Source organism: Blastomyces dermatitidis (genome assembly GCF_000003525.1).
Source record: "Blastomyces dermatitidis ER-3 genomic scaffold supercont1.2, whole genome shotgun sequence".
Classification (NCBI taxonomy): domain Eukaryota; kingdom Fungi; phylum Ascomycota; class Eurotiomycetes; order Onygenales; family Ajellomycetaceae; genus Blastomyces; species Blastomyces dermatitidis.
Genome location: NW_025544775.1, coordinates 5,241,460 through 5,259,780, shown reverse-complemented (window position 1 = coordinate 5,259,780; position 18,321 = coordinate 5,241,460). Strand labels below are relative to the sequence as shown.

The 18,321-nt window shown below is 44.6% G+C and overlaps 6 protein-coding genes across 6 annotated transcripts; 4 read left to right on the top strand and 2 right to left on the bottom strand.

Moving 5' to 3' along the window:
* Positions 1-71: 71 nt before the first annotated feature.
* BDCG_16484 (uncharacterized protein) lies at positions 72-1,298 on the top strand (the record flags this gene model as incomplete). Its single annotated transcript, XM_045425711.1, has 1 exon — positions 72-1,298. The coding sequence occupies exon 1, from the start codon at positions 159-161 to the stop codon at positions 1,296-1,298; it is 1,140 nt and encodes a 379-aa protein (XP_045279856.1). The 5' UTR covers positions 72-158.
* A 462-nt stretch (positions 1,299-1,760) lies between these two features.
* On the top strand, positions 1,761-2,603 carry BDCG_16483 (uncharacterized protein; the record flags this gene model as incomplete). Its single annotated transcript, XM_045425710.1, has 1 exon — positions 1,761-2,603. One exon carries the CDS (start codon positions 1,761-1,763, stop codon positions 2,601-2,603), a length of 843 nt encoding a protein of 280 aa, XP_045279855.1.
* Positions 2,604-3,204: 601 nt separating this feature from the next.
* On the top strand, positions 3,205-5,073 carry BDCG_01944 (uncharacterized protein). Its single transcript, XM_045417492.1, has one exon. It carries the CDS (start codon positions 4,151-4,153, stop codon positions 4,532-4,534), a length of 384 nt encoding a protein of 127 aa, XP_045274282.1. The 5' UTR covers positions 3,205-4,150; the 3' UTR covers positions 4,535-5,073.
* On the bottom strand, positions 4,650-7,225 carry BDCG_01943 (glutaryl-CoA dehydrogenase). The gene is made up of 5 exons (XM_045417491.1): positions 6,883-7,225; positions 6,532-6,788; positions 5,517-6,432; positions 5,291-5,400; positions 4,650-5,165 (listed from the first exon to the last, which is right to left on the bottom strand). The coding sequence occupies exons 2-5, from the start codon at positions 6,743-6,745 to the stop codon at positions 5,119-5,121; spliced, it is 1,287 nt and encodes a 428-aa protein (XP_045274281.1). The 5' UTR covers positions 6,746-6,788; positions 6,883-7,225; the 3' UTR covers positions 4,650-5,118.
* Positions 7,226-7,358: 133 nt separating this feature from the next.
* BDCG_01942 (uncharacterized protein) lies at positions 7,359-9,148 on the bottom strand. The gene is made up of 2 exons (XM_045417490.1): positions 8,252-9,148; positions 7,359-8,145 (listed from the first exon to the last, which is right to left on the bottom strand). The coding sequence occupies exons 1-2, from the start codon at positions 8,490-8,492 to the stop codon at positions 7,829-7,831; spliced, it is 558 nt and encodes a 185-aa protein (XP_045274280.1). The 5' UTR covers positions 8,493-9,148; the 3' UTR covers positions 7,359-7,828.
* A 127-nt stretch (positions 9,149-9,275) lies between these two features.
* Positions 9,276-18,176, top strand: BDCG_16482 (uncharacterized protein). Its single transcript, XM_045425709.1, has 21 exons — positions 9,276-10,106; positions 10,240-10,270; positions 10,341-10,401; positions 10,475-10,638; positions 10,693-10,866; positions 10,929-11,367; positions 11,431-11,610; positions 11,668-12,354; positions 12,434-12,608; positions 12,686-12,851; positions 12,916-13,250; positions 13,314-13,349; positions 13,421-14,255; positions 14,330-14,449; positions 14,516-14,586; positions 14,656-14,736; positions 14,809-15,265; positions 15,329-15,718; positions 15,817-16,153; positions 16,309-16,596; positions 16,693-18,176. Exons 3-21 carry the CDS (start codon positions 10,356-10,358, stop codon positions 17,865-17,867), a joined length of 6,156 nt encoding a protein of 2,051 aa, XP_045279854.1. The 5' UTR covers positions 9,276-10,106; positions 10,240-10,270; positions 10,341-10,355; the 3' UTR covers positions 17,868-18,176.
* Positions 18,177-18,321: the final 145 nt, after the last annotated feature.

Here is an 18,321-nt window from a genome sequence, read left to right as displayed (position 1 = left end):
CCCGTCCTCATTTGAACTGATAACTATCATTTGAACTGAGACGATAGATCCTCACTCATATACATTCCAAAATACTTGACTGATATACACCCTGAATTCTGATCATATCTATCCTCAAATACTTGAACCGATTCCTCAATCCATTCAATATAACCGATATGACAGACAAGACAATGTCTAGTGCGACAGTACACCTTAGTGTTCCTGGAGATTGGAAACTTTGGTACAAGCATATGCTAGGATATGCAAAGGACAAGAAGGTATCAGACTTCATCAATCTTGATAAACCTGATATCTTCTCTGAACTAGAAGAACCTCTGGAACCCGAGAGTCCAGAAGAAGCCACCGCGGAGGCCAAGATAGCATATGACATCAAGGTCACTGCGTGGAAAATCAAATATATGAAATATGAAAAAATGAATGAAGGTATGACAAAGATACGAGATGTCATATGGAGAACAGTGGATGCCACAGAGCTACGACATGTACGCAGCGAGGATGATGATGTGAAGGAGATTATCCATTCATTAAGAGATTGTCTCTCACCCACAACCGCGGACTATCAAGATGATGTGAGAACCCGATACCATGATCTCTGCAAAGCACCGAAAAACAGAGGTATAGAGAAGTGGTTAAATGACTGGTCTCTCATTGAAGATGATATCAAAGAGGCGGATATAGCTGGACAGTTCAACTTGAAGAAAGATTTCTTAAATGCGAACCTAGCTATTGATGCAGGTTATGCACAAGCATGGGCTAAGGATGTCCGACGTGATAAAGATGTCATATCTTTGATAGAGTTAGTTAAGGACTTCAAGGAACGGTATAGGGAAATGGGTATTCTCAAAGGAGATAAACCTATGAACTTTGCTACCCTTAATGGAAGACCTCAGCAATCATCACCAGCGACATTCAGAAACTGCATCTGCGGAGCCCGTCACCGATACACCCAGTGCTACTATCTCAATCCATCAAGGAAGCCACCTGGATGGAAGGAAAACGGGGAGAAGAGAACTCAGATTGATCAAGCTCTTAAGAATCAAGAATTGAAGAGACATATTGATCATGCGATATCTAGAGATTCATTCACAAATACAGATATGGTAGATGCCAATGAAGCAGTCCTAGGAGGAATGGTCCTGAAGCAATCAGATCATCAATCTATCGATCATCAATCTATCGATCATCAATCTATCGATCATCAATCTATCGATCATCAACCTATAGATCATCAATCTATTGATCAGCAAATCCGAAAAATATCGATGAACTCTTCACATTCTCGCTCCTACCTCTGAAACTCCTGGATCTTTGATACTGGCGCGGAACAGCATATATGCAATAATCGAACACGTTTCCTATCCTTTACACCTGCGAACGAGAATGCGGAAGTCTATACAGGTGATTCCAGCACTAAAGTTGAAGGTTATGGAACTGTTAGAACTATCATGATAAATGAAGCAGGAAAGCAGTTCAATGTGAAACTCACCAACGCGGCTTACATCCCGAATTTCCATACAAATATCATCGCATGGAAACCGTGTTTCCATATAGGAGGCATCTATTATGATGGAAAAGACTTCAGATTGTGAAAACGCGCAGATAATACAATCTTTGCACGCGTTGAAGTATTTGGGGGGTTGCTAGTTACAGAATATAATAGTGAAAAAGCTGTTTTCTCAACTATCTCGGAAAAATCCACTACCGAAGTCGATGCAGCTACCACACCACACACATCTAACATCACTATATCTGAAAAAATGATATCTTCAAATTCTTCAACTTCTACAAATCCTTCTTCTAACCTGTCAAAACACACTTCTACAAATCCTTCTTCCAACCTGCCAATACGCACAAAACCTTCTCAAAAACCTAAGATCTCTATAGCTACTCAGTCTACATGGCATAAGAGATTAGGACATTCTTCAAAAATCGCCATTCAAAATCTTGCAAATGATGCAACTGGCATTCAAATCACCCATCAAGAAGATGCTGCGGACGAGCTTACCACCGAGCTTTGCAAACCCTGCCATCTATCTAATGCGGAAAATCAAATATCTAGACGTCCCCACGTTAGATCTCATACACCGAATCCAACACCTGAACCTACGCCAGGGCCAGCGGGCCCTAATGTTGATACAGGTCCTAATGTTGATACAGGTCCCAATATTGATATTAATACTCAACCAGCTGCAATAGATGATTGTACACGGAACATTGCACCTAGAGCTCACAATATCAGTGCTATCTTTGATGAAGATAATATCATTGAAGGCCGCAGAACCCGAAATCACAGAGCTGCCCACCTTGTGGCAGTTGCAAATGCCAAAGCCAATCCTTTTCAAATGATCAATGAAGCATACTCTCATTCTCATTCTCACCCAGACTTCTACAAGTCTCAAAATTTATTTCCTAATACTGTTTTTACTGTTATCAACAATACATCTACCTCAACAGCATCAATTCCTTCAAGGATCCATAGATCTCAACTGCCAGATCCACCGAACCACTGGGCAGATGTTGAAAAACACCCACATCGCGAAGAATCCGAGAACGCTAGGCTTCACCTCTATGCCAGAGGATTGCTGCCTCTTCTCAAATGATCGATTAATTGTCTTCTTCTATGTGGATGATATCGTCATCCTATCCGAAAGATATCAATCCGAGAACGTGTTCAATCCGGCGATATTACAGTTGATTGGGTGCCTACGGCCCAGATGCCAGCGGATGGCCTCACTAAGGCTCTGCCACGCCAGAAACATACGGAATTCGTCAAGATGCTAGGCCTAGTTGATATATCAGATATCATCAAGTCGCAAGCAGAATGATGGTATAAATGGTCTATCTTGATGTAATCTCTACAGATTCATCTACACTCTTTTTGTTGCAGCTTCATTTACACTTTCATTTACATGTTACATTCGCTGAAGGGGGTGTGTCAGGAAAAAGAGGTTATACACTACTGAACGCCACCAACATCATATTACTACAATATTTCTCATCATCATCAGCTTACTACAACGCTCGTCTAATACTCGCTTATGCTAGCTCTCTTGGCTCGCACATATATTTTACTATAAATAGCTCTATCTTTTGTATGAAATAGATAGATAAGATAGTGCACGGATAATATAACAAGCAGATCTTGATACAGATAAGATTCATATGTCTTCAACATATTCATCCGTGACACCCAATCCGACACCTGGGCTGGCCTTGTGCGGTGCCTGACAGCGGGTAAGCTCTTCTGGCTGAGAGTCAAGTACTTATCCCGCGCCGCGTTACCTTCGATGTCCGCACAAGTCAAAGGCTAATCTGATCTATTAGAGTCTTTGCATATCAATCTCGCCGAGTTGAAATTGGCACCAATTTCTCACCTCCATGGCAGCACCCTGAGACCCAAAACCCGTGTCAAGACGGACCCGTGTTCGTATTATGAGTGCCGGTAGGTTGTTTGAATAATGATGTAAGAAACATTTCCTAATTTCTCTTTAACTGACTTTTCTTTTCCTTTTGCTGTTGCTCTTCTTTTTTGGTTTTGTACTGTACGTTGTTTTGTCGCAGTTTCTCGCCGCATATGTGCTTTCAACGCTCCCTTGCGCCGTACACACTTGTCCCAGGAATCCAGGGTCGATATTAGCGCGCATATGGTCGAGGGCTGCAGATCCATGTTCCTCGTAAAACAATTCCCCCTGTTCAGAATCCGTGTTCTCACGGCCCTCATCCTATGCGCTGCTTTCTTCGTCTTCTACTTTCAGAGGGCAGCTATTGTTCTTGCGGTCGTCTCATATTGGCAACTACCTTGACGATATATCCTCGCCATTCTTTATCCCCAAGAAAATCCGGTATAAACTCGATCCAAGAGGCATAAGTCCCGAAATTCGGAATTGGGCAGACAGTTGTTCATCCAAAACCCCTACCTTCACCAGAGAATTCCTGACCGATACATCTGCGGACGAGTGCGTCAAAACACACTTTTCCCACCTCCCGGACCTTGTCGAGACCTATCTCTCCCTCCCAGTTTCCATCCCCAAAGCGGATCTACTCCGCTAGCTCCTCCTTCTTGTCGAGGGCGGGATCTGGAGTGATCTCGGCGTCTCCTACGAGGACACTTCGATTTACGGATGGATACCCGAACAATTTAAGCAAGATGGCAAACCTCGTCGTTGGCTTAGAATTCGATGTGGGATGGGATAGCGACTTTCCCCGCCTATTCGCCAGCTGGACTGTTTTAGCTAGACCCGGTTCTCGCCATCTGCAGATGGTTATCGATGATATTTTAAATGAGATCAAAGCGACAAAGGAGAAGTATAACCTTACCAGCACATCAGAGCTGCAGTTGGGGATGGTGGACGATGTGGTAGATTATACGAGCTCCAGAAGGTTGACGGCAGGTGTACTTAGGAGTCTTAGCGAGCAGCTAGGTGAGATGGTGGACAGCAGGAATGTGTCCCGTCTTCCTGAGCCCGAAATTGATAGAGGATGTCTTGATTTTGCCGCGGTACGCTTTTGCCCTTTCAGCCAACAATTATGAGGGTGTGAAATGGCCGGACGGAACGGAGGAACGGATTTTGTGCCTGGGCCGCCGTTGGTGACACACCATTATGCAGGTACTTGGAAAAGTCCCTATGGTGGGGAAGTTGTATGATTTGCCAATATATCTCCATTTGGGAGTAGAATTGTTACATACTAGATATTTTTGCCGCGGTTATGCTTCTCATGAAAGATGATTGATGCATGGAGATTATAAATACGTACTTACAAGGCCTATCTACACATGAGACACATGTGCATAAAAATCCCAGTCTTAAGGGTTAATTTTGGGACAAGCTGGAGGACTATGGATTGCGGGTGTGAGTTTGTATCAATAACGAGACCACTGAGAAACGATATGACCATACACTAACATTGATTGAGGTCAATCGCCAATAGACCTAGTTAACAGGTGAGATATTGATAGCATTTCCATAGAAAGAGACTATCGCTTTGGCGATCATTTATAAGCGATGATTGATATCGGTTAAATAATTCCTCTATTCTAGGCTACACAGAGATAAAAATTTGTAGATGCATACACGGAAAAGTAATCCAAAACCCAGCCTAGTAACGCTAAAATATTCAAACAAACGCTTGAACACCAGTCATAGCACGGCCAATAATTAAACCTGCAGGAAAATATGTGTTAGTTAGGCTTTGAACTTCGGCTGACACGGGAGATATAGCTTGACGTGTGACTGCGGGGGCAAGTTCCAGAGGTTTGGAACGTAGGGGCAGGTACGGAAAGACTTACTGTGTATATCACTCTGCCCTTCATATGTTTGGGTAACGAATAGGTTTGCTACATGACGGCCGATATGGTATTCGTCACTGGCGGCATTACCGCCAAAGATTTCCTGCAGGCTGTCGATTGGAAATGAGAAATGAGGTCAGTCACATTCAAAAAATGCCGAAATAGGCTGGTGTGGGGGGGGGAGGATGGTCCAGGCTTCGGAGGAAGCATTGCTGAAGAAACATACGTTCTTGCTCCCACTAACGCACGATCGCAATTCTGTCTCTTGATTATGGAAATCATCTCGGGTACAGACTTTCCCTCGTCATTAAGCCTAGCAACTTGAACCGCCGCCAAAGTGCCGTAAGCCGCATCCGTTGCGGCATCTGCAAGCTTCTTTTGCACGAGTTGGTACTTGGCTAGCGGGTTTCCTTTAAACTGTTTGCGTTCCAGAGCATACGTGCGTGCTCTATCAATGCAGTCCTCCAGAGCACCCATGGTCCCAAACGCAATTCCCAACCTTGCGCTATTCAGACACGTAAAGGGCCCCACGAGCCCTTCGACATCGGGGAACATGTTGGCTTCAGGAACAGGACAGGAGTCCAATTGAATCATACCAGTGATGGACGCGCGGAGGGCGGTCTTATTTTTGATCGCGGGTGTCTCTAATGTACCAGGTGGACACTGGTCTCGCTCGATGATAAAGCCCTTGATCTTGCCAGTGGTTTCGAGCTTGGCCCAAACTAGGAAATAGTCGGAAATCGGAGAGTTTGTGATCCATGTCTTCGAACCTGAAATTGAGTAATAGCCCTTTTTGGTCGGATGCGGTTTGGCGACTGACTCCATCGAGCTCGGGTCTGAGCCGTGGTTTGGCTCAGTCAATCCGAAGCAGCCCAATTTCTTCCCCTTGGCAAGATCAGGGAGGTATTTGTCTTTCTGCGCCTGAGTGCCAAATTTGTGTATGCCTGTCATGATCAGTGAGCTTTGGACAGACATGCCGGATCGGTAGCCGGAGTCTACCCTTTCGACTTCCTTTGTAATAAGGCCGGAGGCCACGGTGCTGACACCAGCACACCCATATCCGTCGATAGTGGCTCCGAGGAGACCGAGCTCGCCCATCTCCCGGATGATTTCTTTGTCATAGTTTTCATTTCGGTATGCCTCTACATAGAAATAAGCATTTTGTCAATGTCAAGGTGCCCAATTTGTTGCTCCTCCATTTTGTATGGCTCGCCAGAATGCAGGGAGTATCTATACCGTACCTAGGATCCTGGGTGCCAGCCTCTCCTGACAATATTGCCTCGCAGTGTCTTGGATAGCTAGTTCGTCTTCAGTATATAAATTTGTCGTGCCGAGCGGGTCTTGCCAATTGAATGTAGCAGTAGAGTGCGCGTATCGTCGCGGGATATTATTTGAAACAAAGTGGTTTGCTGCATGGAGTCTGCGAAAAGCGTGTCGCACAGTGAATGGATTCATATTGGATTTTCGCACGAAGGATACAGGACGGAATTGGAAACCCCTGTAGAAACAGTAGTTATCGTTTAATAATCCCAACACAATCCAGAGGGAGCGGGAACGAAGATGCCAGGAGGCACCCGGGCAAGTTTACATACTCGACTAGGTTTTAGTTATTGTCGCAGACCGACCCTTTATCAAATGCGATTGAATACGTGGGTAAAAAAAGAGGAAAAGCAAATATGATTAGAAATTAATATTGTCGAACACACAATTTATACGTTGCCAGTCAAACGCAAGTTCATTGGCGCAGTACATCTGAGAAGGAGATAGAAACAAGAGGCAGAAGGGTGAACATTTGACGTTGGTGATGGCGCTGATAAGGCTTGACGCGGCCCGAATGATGGCCCTCGGGTAACTATTGACAATACGCCGCTGCCGAAGTTCCTTCAGGAATCAGGATTGTGTCGGCAACAAAATCCCCGGCCGCCAAGATGTTCCCCGGCCCGAAGAAACCTTATCCCACCAGTGAAACCCCCCAGCGAGAGATGACAAAAGTATCACAAAGCAATTATCAAAACCATCGTCTTATAACTAACTACTGAAAAGTCAATAATAATATATTTATATTTGGGTACTTTTGATATATAAAATATACTACTAATAAATCTATACCGTGAAATTTATTTATGAATGGTAGCCTACCCATAGTAACCACCCCCTTAATTACGTTAACTGGGGTATCCTCTCTGACCACCATAATAGAGGGTACAGTGCATTAGGACACTGCAACGATAAGCAGAGCGAAGCTCTGGAGCTAGTTAGCAATCTCGTTATATCATCATTACTAGTTTCTTCAGCTTTCCACTGCAAGTGACGTATTATTGAAGCCTTTCTCATCGCAGTTATATTACTGAACAGGCACAATTTTAACTAAATCTTATCAGATATTTCCACCCCTCTATGGAGCGAAAATGAAATAATATTATGGCTTCGGTCTCTAGAGTAATAACTTCAATAAAACCACTCATCGAAGGAACCTGAATCTTGTTGTCAATGCCATACATCCATAAGGGAAATCCCGTTAATGTTTGCTTTCGCAAGCTAAACCTGTCTGTTCGATACGATCTTTATGAGAATACCGTCAGGCTTGAAGCCTGCATCAATATATTCCTGAGTCATGTAGGCCGGAGCAGCTACATCTGCAATCTGCGTACTAAAGGAACCGCCATCCGCTTGACACTTGAGGATGCTGTCAGCCTCCGGCTTCTTACCACCATCGATGGTGTCTGCAATATCGGAAAAGAGGACCGAGGAGTCGTATGTCAGGTTGGTCTTTTTGGCGTAAGCTGCTGCTGTGCCACGCGCATACAGAATCCATTCTCCACAGTCAGGCGCATCGGCCGCCTTCATGGTGAACACTATTAGTCAACGGGTTAGTAGTCTGCTTCAATTGGCATTTTTAACATGCCTGCTGGGCACGACCGTGCCTAGGTTACGTGAATAATGGAATTTATTAGCCCATACATCTACCAATTCTAGTCTGTCGACCATAGGCGCGAAGATAGCTTGCTATGAAGCTGACATCCTTTGGGTCGACATCCTGGGGGATGTCGTTCTCTCCTGAGTAGCAATGCATGTTGGGAGTTTCATCGAAGCAAATAGTGCGGACCCCAGCCTCAAACCCCGGGATGGTCGCCGGCAGTGCAACGGCACCGGTGGTAATAAGAAGGGCGGCATACTTGATCACGGCTGAGGAAAACAGCATATTGACAGAGTTTGTTGGGTTGCTAATCACTGATGAATGTGGTTTGATATCAAAAGAGAGTTGTGGATTGGACCTTTCATGGAGGAGAAGCTGCCACTGAAAACCAAGATACTTATAGCATTTTCATCAGCTTGCCCGTCAGCACTGATGCAGCTGGAATTCGGTACACCAACTCTCCAGCATATAGACGATGTGACGCGGGAGGGATATGCATGTACTTCCCCTGCATGATGAGGATGACTGCCACTTCAACTAAATGAGGTGGCGGTTTTTAGAGCGGACTCCTGGATGACCAGAGCTTGAGGGAGTGCGGCTCATCGGATCATGTTGTATCCCTACGTGTAGCCAATTCTCTAGTTTGGATTTCCAGAGGTTTGAGAGTGGAGCAATATCTCAACACCGCCATTTGATATCACCGGGCTACATAGCAGTTTGACGTCAGCCTTAGTGTGTTGGCCTTGATTGTCTTGCAGGTGGTCTTGCATATCAGATGGATGTCATTGTCTGGAGTGTAAGAGTCAATGGTAGAGGTGACTGTCAAAAAAACATCGACAGGTTTGTTATGAAGTGTAAGCTCAGAGCCTTGTCCGCAGTAGAGTGGAAGCACGGAACCCGGACGATATCTCGGCGAGATATGGAGGACTCGCTTACTCCTCATACTCCGTAGTGTTGCATGTGTGCTCTGCATATGACATCATTGGCTGTAACTACCCCAGGTAAGATCCATTATTTAGTTACCTAATCCCAATCAGGAAATAATGTCATGCTTCTAATCCGTACATCCATACCTCTCATTTTATATATGTCCGTGATTTCAACTTTGCTGCCAACACGGTTACATTCTGCAGCTTATGAATAGCTTGAATGTAATTTTATATATCTATTATTCAACAATCCTTCGCTATTAGGTGTTGCACAAACGTCGTTTATCTCTTAAAGCATGGACTTTTTTTCACTACGTGGGAGCCGACCACCTTGAAGCACTACAATGCATGTACTCTTTAGCATCAGGTGCGGCTAGTAGAAACCAGTTGACTTATTGTGCTACTAGTTAAACAATGCTACGGCTCGGCTAGTGATGGCCATGGGAATATGAGGATGAGTAATGGTGTGGTTGCATGGAAATCTAGATTCATTCTCCGAGACGTGGGGGCCGTCATCTCTCAGTCCCTGTGAAGAGGCTAACATCGGAGTGTTCTCAGATTATCCATGAATTCTCTAACCTTCTCCTCAAATAGTTTAGTTGTGGATCGGTTGCCTGCTCAGCCCACCGAGCAAACGGAGGTTCAGGGTGCCGAGAGATGATACTCTCATAGAAACTCATTTACTCCGAAGGGGCCATACACTCCCCTTGACTGCGCTTGACTTCCCTTGCTAGGTATTCTACAATTTCACCTGGGTATGTTTCAAACAAGAAACTTCTACAAGGAGCACCCTTACCTGCGTCTTACCGAAAGGAACCTTGTGTTTACTGTCGGAAATTGCGCTCACGGTTTCCTGGGCCTCGAAACCATGTCCCACTGTCCCCGAGAAGAGAGTGTGTTCAGTGGACGGAAAAAAAAAAAAAAAAAATCGCATCACTAGATAAGAGGTCTTTTTCCTCCATTCTGGATGGTGAGTAGTAAACTGTATTTTCTAGTCAGGCAAATTCGTTTCTGTGGCAAGAGAATATGGCTTCTCTGAAGTTGTTTCTTGGACTTCTGTTCTGCGTGGTGGGAAAGGCTAATTTATTGTACGATTCCAAAAGATACCCGAATCTTCCAAGTTATGGACCACAGGTGAATAGAAAACGACCTTGCATTGCTTATTGCCAAGCATGGACAGAATTGGCTGATTTTTCTGCGGTAGCCCAATGCCCCGTACATGGTGGACAATCAATACAATTACTTCAAAGTTGCACCAGATAAAGGTATGTCATTATCACCGGGCGATAGCTGCATGGAGTGGAATATTTTTGAAAATTTACATTAACTCGGGGATAGGAGAACAAAATGGGCCGGTGCGGCTTGAATCTGGTAGCTTTGAGAGCTACATATCAATGTTTAACACGCCAGATGCCAACTCAAAAAACCCTACTGGAGGTTCTTCAAACATTACTACCACAGCTAGTAGCTACTGGTTGCCGAAACTTGCGCCTTTGGGGAAGGTAAGTGCTTTCTCACGGTGCTAGACTACTGACTGAGCTAATATATATGTCTAGCAACCAATTGCAGGAAAAGACTATGAGTTCTACAGAGATGTTGTAGAGTATGGTGCAGACAATACAGGAAAGGAGGATGCCACAGAGGCAATAAATGCAGCAATTAAAGATGGCAATCGTTGTGGTTTGGAATGCGGAAATACCTTTGCACAAGGAGCCATAATCTACTTTCCAGTAAGTGAGTTCCTCTTCTGCAAGGCAAATTCATTTACTGATATAGTATTTCCTATTTCTAGCCTGGCACATATAAAATCTGTCGACCTGTCATCCAGCTATACTATACTCAGTTCATTGGTGATGCTCTAGACCCGCCTACAATCAAAGGGTGCGATACCTTTCAAGGCATTGCCCTTTTTGATACAGATCCATACATCCCTAATGGTAATGGTCAAAATTGGTACATTAACCAAAACCAGTTTTTCCGTCAGATTCGTAATTTTATCTTTGACCTAACAGAGATGCCTTTGACCACGGACGACCATGACCAGCCACTTGTGCCCACGGGTATCCACTGGCAGGTTTCCCAGGCTTGCTCATTACAAAATCTGGTCTTCAACATGCCGGAGGCGACTGACAGTAACAAAGTCACTCATGTGGGTATCTTCATGGAAAATGGCAGTGGCGGATTTGTCTCGGATCTAGTGTTCAATGGGGGTAATATCGGCTGGCGTGCTGGTAAGCAAATGAATTGTTAGGTTGACTATTCCTTTATTTCAGACCTAACATCCCCTCTCAAAGGTTCCCAGCAGTATACAGCAATGAACCTCAAGTTCAATGGGTGCCTCACGGCAGTTCAAATGATTTGGGACTGGGGCTTCAATTGGCAACGCATTGAAGTTGACGGCGGGGCAATTGCATTTAACATTAGTGGCAGGGGTGGTAGCACTGGACAGGGCATAGGCTCTGTTTCCATCATTGGTATGTTTCTATAATACATGATTGCATGTTTAAACCTGAGCTGACTTGTGCATGCAGACTCGAAGATATCCAATTGCCCAATTGCTATCTTGACCAACTCTCGCGAAGATAGGATCAATGGCCCCCCCAATATTGTTATTGACAATTTGGAGATGATCAATGTTGAAACAACAGTTAAGAGTGAGAATGGTGATGTAATCCTTGATGGTACTGACCATGTTGGCCTCTGGGCAATTGGGCGTCGTTATAAAGGATACAAAGGAACTTATGTTTCCGGTGATGTTGAAGCACCTTCAAAAGGGAAACGCTTGCTGGATAAAGATGGAAAGCTCTTCTATCGACCTCGCCCTCAATATGAAGACCTCAGAGTGGACCAATTTCTTATTGCCACTGAAAATGGCTGTAAGAATGATGGAACTGGTGATAACGCGGGAGATATTAATGCTTTTCTTGAAAAGGCGACTAAGGAACGCAAGATTGCATACTTCCCAGCAGGTATCTACAGAGTTGGCGGCACCGTATTAATTCCGACAGGCTCCAGAGTGCAAGGTTCCAGCTGGTCACAAATACAGGGAGCTGGATTCTATTTCAATGACATTCACAATCCACGCGTGGTAGTACAGGTCGGGAAGAAAGGCGATGTGGGTGACATGGAGATAGTTGATATGATGTTCACTGTCCAAGGAGCTACAGCTGGTGCTATAGTCCTTGAATGGAATGTGCATGAGGACAGTCAAGGATCTGGTTAGTCACATCATTATTTTGACTATCCCCTTTTCCGGCATAGGATGCAATCATTCTAACTTAGAGCCTTCGGGGGCAGCTGCTATGTGGGACTCACATGTTCGTGTGGGAGGAGCTCTTGGTACGGATCTAGATATAGAGACTTGCCCAAAGTTTGAGTTTAGTGATGCTTGCATTTGCGCTTCGCTCTTGTTCCACGTCACGCCTCAGGCCTCAGGTTATTTTGAAAATGTTTGGATATGGCTTGCGGACCAGTAAGTTAAATTCCTCCTGCTAATGTTCAATCTTATGAAACACAATAGATAGAGAGCTAATTTTGGGATCTGATCAGTGACAATGACATGAGTGTCTATGATTCCCCTGACAAGATAGCGAATCAAATTAGTATATATGCCGCTCGTGGAACACTGATAGAGTCTGAAGGGCCCTCTTGGTTCTATGGTACCGGTTCTGAACACACTGTCCTGTACCAATATCAAGTGTATGGAGCGAAAGATGTGAGCAACCAGATCAGTACAAGTATCATAAAGCCGTGCATAGTACTAATTGGATGTTTCCCAGATATATCTCGGCCATATTCAAACAGAAACTCCATATTATCAGCCAGTTCCTATAGCGCCTTTACCATTCTACTCTGCCAAGAAATTTCCTGGTGATCCATCTTTTGAGGAGTGCAGGACCACTGGCTGTTCAACTGCTTGGGGTCTGCGCATCATCAACTCGGAAGGTGTAACACTTCACAGTTCAGGATTATACAGCTTTTTCCAGGAGTATTACCAGGACTGCGTTCCAACACATAACTGTCAAGAGCGTGTTCTCGAAGTTAGAGGCAGTAAAGATGTTGCCCTTTTCAACATTTTCACTGTTGGAATCGTGGAAATCGGAACTGGAATAAAGTAAGAAGCCTTTTTTCATGAGTGTACCTAGGCACATAGACGTAACTAACCCTTTAATCTTAGCAACGGTGCCGTTTTTCAGAATGATTCAAATCAAAGGTTCGTTTGATGACTTGGATGTCTTTCCCCTGCAGAACTTGCTCGCTAATGAATGATCACTTCGATGCCAGTGGATTCACTACGGAAGTTAGCGTTTGGCTTCCTTTGCCAGGGGACGATGAATATGATATTGTTTATGTCGGTCCTGATGTGTATGATAATCCCTCAGTTACATGCCCTGCCGATTGCATTCTTGTGTTTCCGACTAGTTCACTTGCTTCACCGACAACCATTGATCCAGGTGACTATACAACTTCTCTTGAGTATGGACACCACGGCACAACAACCATTGGTGGGAGAGAAGTTCCCACATTCTACACAACAGTCACCACAATCACATTGGATATAGACCCAATCACTACAGATGGAATGCCCTACTCAAACATTAATATCACTGAAGGACAGCCAAGTGCTACACTCACTGTACTGCCTAGTGTTGATATTCCACCCATCCCTGTGCCAATGCCAGATGGAGAAGGGAAAACAACCACTCGGACTGTCACAGTTCCACCGTGGCCAGCTATTACCAGAGGACCACCGGAGAGCTGGAGCAATCCTAATACCTCCCCTACAGATGGCACCAAGGAAGGGGTTTACCACACTCCTTTTGTGACCACTGTTGTTGCCACTCATCCAACTGTCTCAACCCTTTCGTTTCCATCAACTGTTAGTCCGATTGTGGTTAAATGTCCTCCTAACTCAAAAGTTCCTTTCAATACTCCGAAAACAACGCCTACAATCCATTGTAGAGTGCCCACAACAGTGTCTGTTGCCTTCACTTGTCCTGCAACAAAGGTTGTTACATTTATTGGTTCCTCTACTGGTGTTTTTACAGTTGACTGCACTGTCTCAACAACCTTCACCAAGCCGGGGGAAACAATTACCCCTGGCCCCACAAATGAACCGGTAGGGATTCCAGAAAATATCCAGAGAGGAAAAAGGGAATAGACCATTTAAAGCTGACCAAGAATTGCCACAAGACAACTACCCTGCCACTGCCAGCGTGGACCACATGGCCACCTGGGGCCATCACACCAGTTGAAGAAGAGATCGAAGAGCCAGAACCAGGTAAAACGACTTGTGATCTCTGGTTTTTTTCAGTAAGTCTTATTATGAGAGAACAGATAATAGTATTATTTTAAGACATTTTGTTTGACTGGGTCCAGATATGTCTGAACAGAGATAACTCTATTTTTGGAGGATTACGCTGGATTCTTCCACCTGGCATATACCCACCGTAAGTAGCGTTCTCGGTACACTTCCACCATCAAACAATGGTATATGAATGTGACATTCTTAAATATAGGGGACCGCCACCTGCGCGCGCGATAAATCTTCCTCCATCATGGACAATAAAGCCTCCTCTCCCACCTTGGCCACCAATAACGTATGATATTGGCTCTGCACTTCCTTACCCTTACCAATCGTATAGGTACGGCACGAACTAACTTGCACAAAGTGTTGGTCGAGATAATATCATAACATACCCCAAGGAGGAGCCTACTAAGTGCGAGAAAACATCGGCTTCAATTTGCGCAACAAGTGTCTTCAAGACAACGACCACTAAGGGTCCAATCACATCTACAATCACATCCACCAGTTCGACATGCAATACAATTTATGGATGTTCAGCATCAGATTGGGACACCACAACAACACAGACACAGACGGGTAACTGTCCATTGCCAACAGCTCTATCAGTTCAAGCTGCCGCAGCGCCGCCCATACCGCCTCCCGGCTGCCCTGCAAATGCCATAGTGTATCCATCCGACATGAAGGATGTGGGGCAAATCCCTCAGCTTCTCGAAAAGTACGAAGGAAAATATGTTGAGATCAAGTCGGAGGTGCTCCGCCTCACAACATTCTTCTGGGTGCCTTTCTTGGATCAAGAGACGATGAACGCCTTGTTACAATCTGTAAGAACTTGATAGCATCCGGCTTTGACCTGCACGAGAGTGACGACTGATTTTGTTATATAGCCTGATGTTTCCGAGGCTTATTACTATGAAAGGTGGAATGCACAAGTGCACCCGCCCGATCCACGTAGCAGTTCCAAGGGTAGAAGTCACCTCGCTGTAGCTTCCACTCTTCACGGCCAGAAGAATGGTAATCACTTTACAAACGGCAACAAGACAGTTCTGGATGCGGGTAATGCGACTCAATTCAATAAGCGAGCGGTGAAGACACGAGAGCATGGCCTCATTTGGGATCTCTCCCAGATCTCCATGCCGAGAGGCAGTATTTGGAGATCCCCTACGAGCCATACGGTAGGGGACGACGAAGAGTTCCTATTCCATTATGATGACATCTCAGGAGACGACCAGTATATATATATTTTTGACGAAGATGGCGTCTGGAATGACCATCCTGTGAGACGCCACCCTTTAAACCTATTCAGCGCAACATTGAGTGTTTATCACTGGTTATCCTTTTCAAACACAAACTGACTAACATTCAACCTCTGTAGGAAATGGCTTATCACGATGACATCGAAATTTTGGAGCCATATATCCCTTACGGCTATGTTGGTCCCATTCAACCGGACTTAAAGCACGGAACTCGAGTGGCTTCCAAGATTTTAGGAGCTAATTTGGGCATATGTCAAAGGTGTACACTCATCGTTGTCAACCTCTATGGCTCAAGTCAAGCTCCGCTGAGCGACTTGATTCAGGAACGATACGTTGAACAACTGCTACACGTCCTGGAAGATGTTACTCAAAAGCGTCGCAATGGTAAGGCAGTTATTAACATGAGCTTTCAGTTCGCCGAGCACCTCTTGAGAGTGCCATTTTTAAATCGACTGTGTAAGTATCAATGCTACTCCTACGCTTCTATCTCCCTTCCCCTCATTGTGCACTATTTATTTCCTTATCCATTTGAAGGTTATCAAGATGAAGTTATTCAAAACTATTGTTTCTCTCTTACTAACTTTTATCAAATGTTTGGGTGTACTTTACAGATGAACTCTTTACTCTCTTAGACGGCCAGAATGTTGCTCTCCTCGCTGCGTCTAGCAATGACGGTAATCAGTACCGACCGATCAACACTTACCCTTCTTTATTCGGAGATCCTACATCTCCACTGTACTTAAAAAACCTTATTGTTGTTGGGGCGACAAATGAAGATGGCCATCTCGCAGATTTCAGCCATTATTCTAACTGGATGACTACATTTGCTCCTGGTGAAGATGTTTATGCTCCGACTTTAGATGAAGGTGGATACGAGACTGATGACGGAACCTCTCTTTGTGAGTTTATAATTCCTTTGTGATATATCTACCAACTTCAAGATATAACAGTCCTATGGATAAAAAGAAGGTAGCTGATAGTGTTTCAAACCTTAGCTGTCGCACTAGTATCTGGTTTGGTAGGATACTATCGATCGTTACCATCTCCCTGGGAAGCCCAACTGCAGTCTCCTGCCAATGTAAAGAAGATGATCAAGATTTTTCACCGCCGTTTTGCTGTCCAGGGTGAACCGGTGAACTTTGCAATGATGAAACCCACCATCTGGAATGCTCAGGTTGGAGCACGTTCATGTTTATCTGACTATCACGAAATTCCTCAATGGGATGTCAACCGCGTATGCCCTCAAATCGAATTGGATCTTGAAAATGATTCCAATGAAGGAGAAACTGTGGAACCTTGCGGCCCTGTAATTAGCAACTCACTTCAGAAATTGGCCGGCTCTTATTGTCCCAATATTCCTGGTGCTGGCTCTGGCGGGCACACTGTTAGCTTCACAAGTAATGGCGGAGCGAAGCCATCGCCTACATGCGCATCTGGAACCGGCTGTGGTGGCCACTTATGCACCGGCTTTTTCTGTTCGCCCATGCCAACAGGAGTCCCCCCGGATCGCCATGACCCAAAAGACCCAAATGCAGGCAATCCGGTGCCGACGACCACCAGGCCTAGCGACCCAGACCCCACATGCGATGACAAATGCAAGTTGGACAGGGGCAACCGATGTGCATGTAATGAGAATGGATGTGATGATCAATCACCAGGCTGCTGTGCCAATGCCAGCTGTCCCTATTGCGAATGTAATGAGAATAGCTGTTCCCCTAGCTCACCTTGGTGCTGTGCAAACGATACGTGTGAGTGGTCAAGAACAGGTGGTGGTGGAGGGTACAATCCTCGTCCAAAACCAAGGACTGGATTTGTTTTGATTTCTGTGTCTAGTGTCGAAAATCCCGCTCCACCATATATTCATCACTATTGGGAAGTCTGGTCCAAACTGCATCCAAATAAAGTTGATCTGTGTGGGGATGAGCCTCTTGTGAAAGAAAAAACAGATGATGTGAAAGGGGCATTCCCTCCCTCCCTTGGACCATTTACTGCAAATGGGGTTACATGCGAATACATTGGTGACAAGAAACAGGCTGGTAAGCTGGAATGTGATACTAATGTCGCCAAAACTTCATGTAGGGCTCTGGATCCAATCGAGACATATGAATGTACCCTGGAAAACCCGATAAAACACCTCACTGTGCAGTGTGAGTGGGAAGCGGTTGACTAGGAAAGGAGGGATTTATCGAGAAAGTGATTTTCGGAAAGACAGAAGAAAGAGATACAACATTGTTTTGATATGTTAACTTGTGATGTATATGAACTTTTAGACTCATTGTGGTTGAATCTCAGTTGTCAACTTGTCATTAGAATATCTTTGATTTCCCAGACGTATCAATGGCTGTTGAGTGTATGTTGAATTGTAATTTGTCTTCTACTATTACTGTCAATTCATCAGACACATCAATGTCTATTATATTAGCCTCTAGCAATCCCGCAACTATGAAGATAATGAGAGTAACCTCAGTTTTAACTTATATTATGCTGTGACATCATCAATGACAGCTACAGTGATTGTGTGATATAGTAAATATTAACTTAAGAGAAGATATACTGGCACTGATTTACAAATGAAATAAGATGATATCTGAAGTGTGAGTTCTGTGCCGAGAACAGTAGAAATA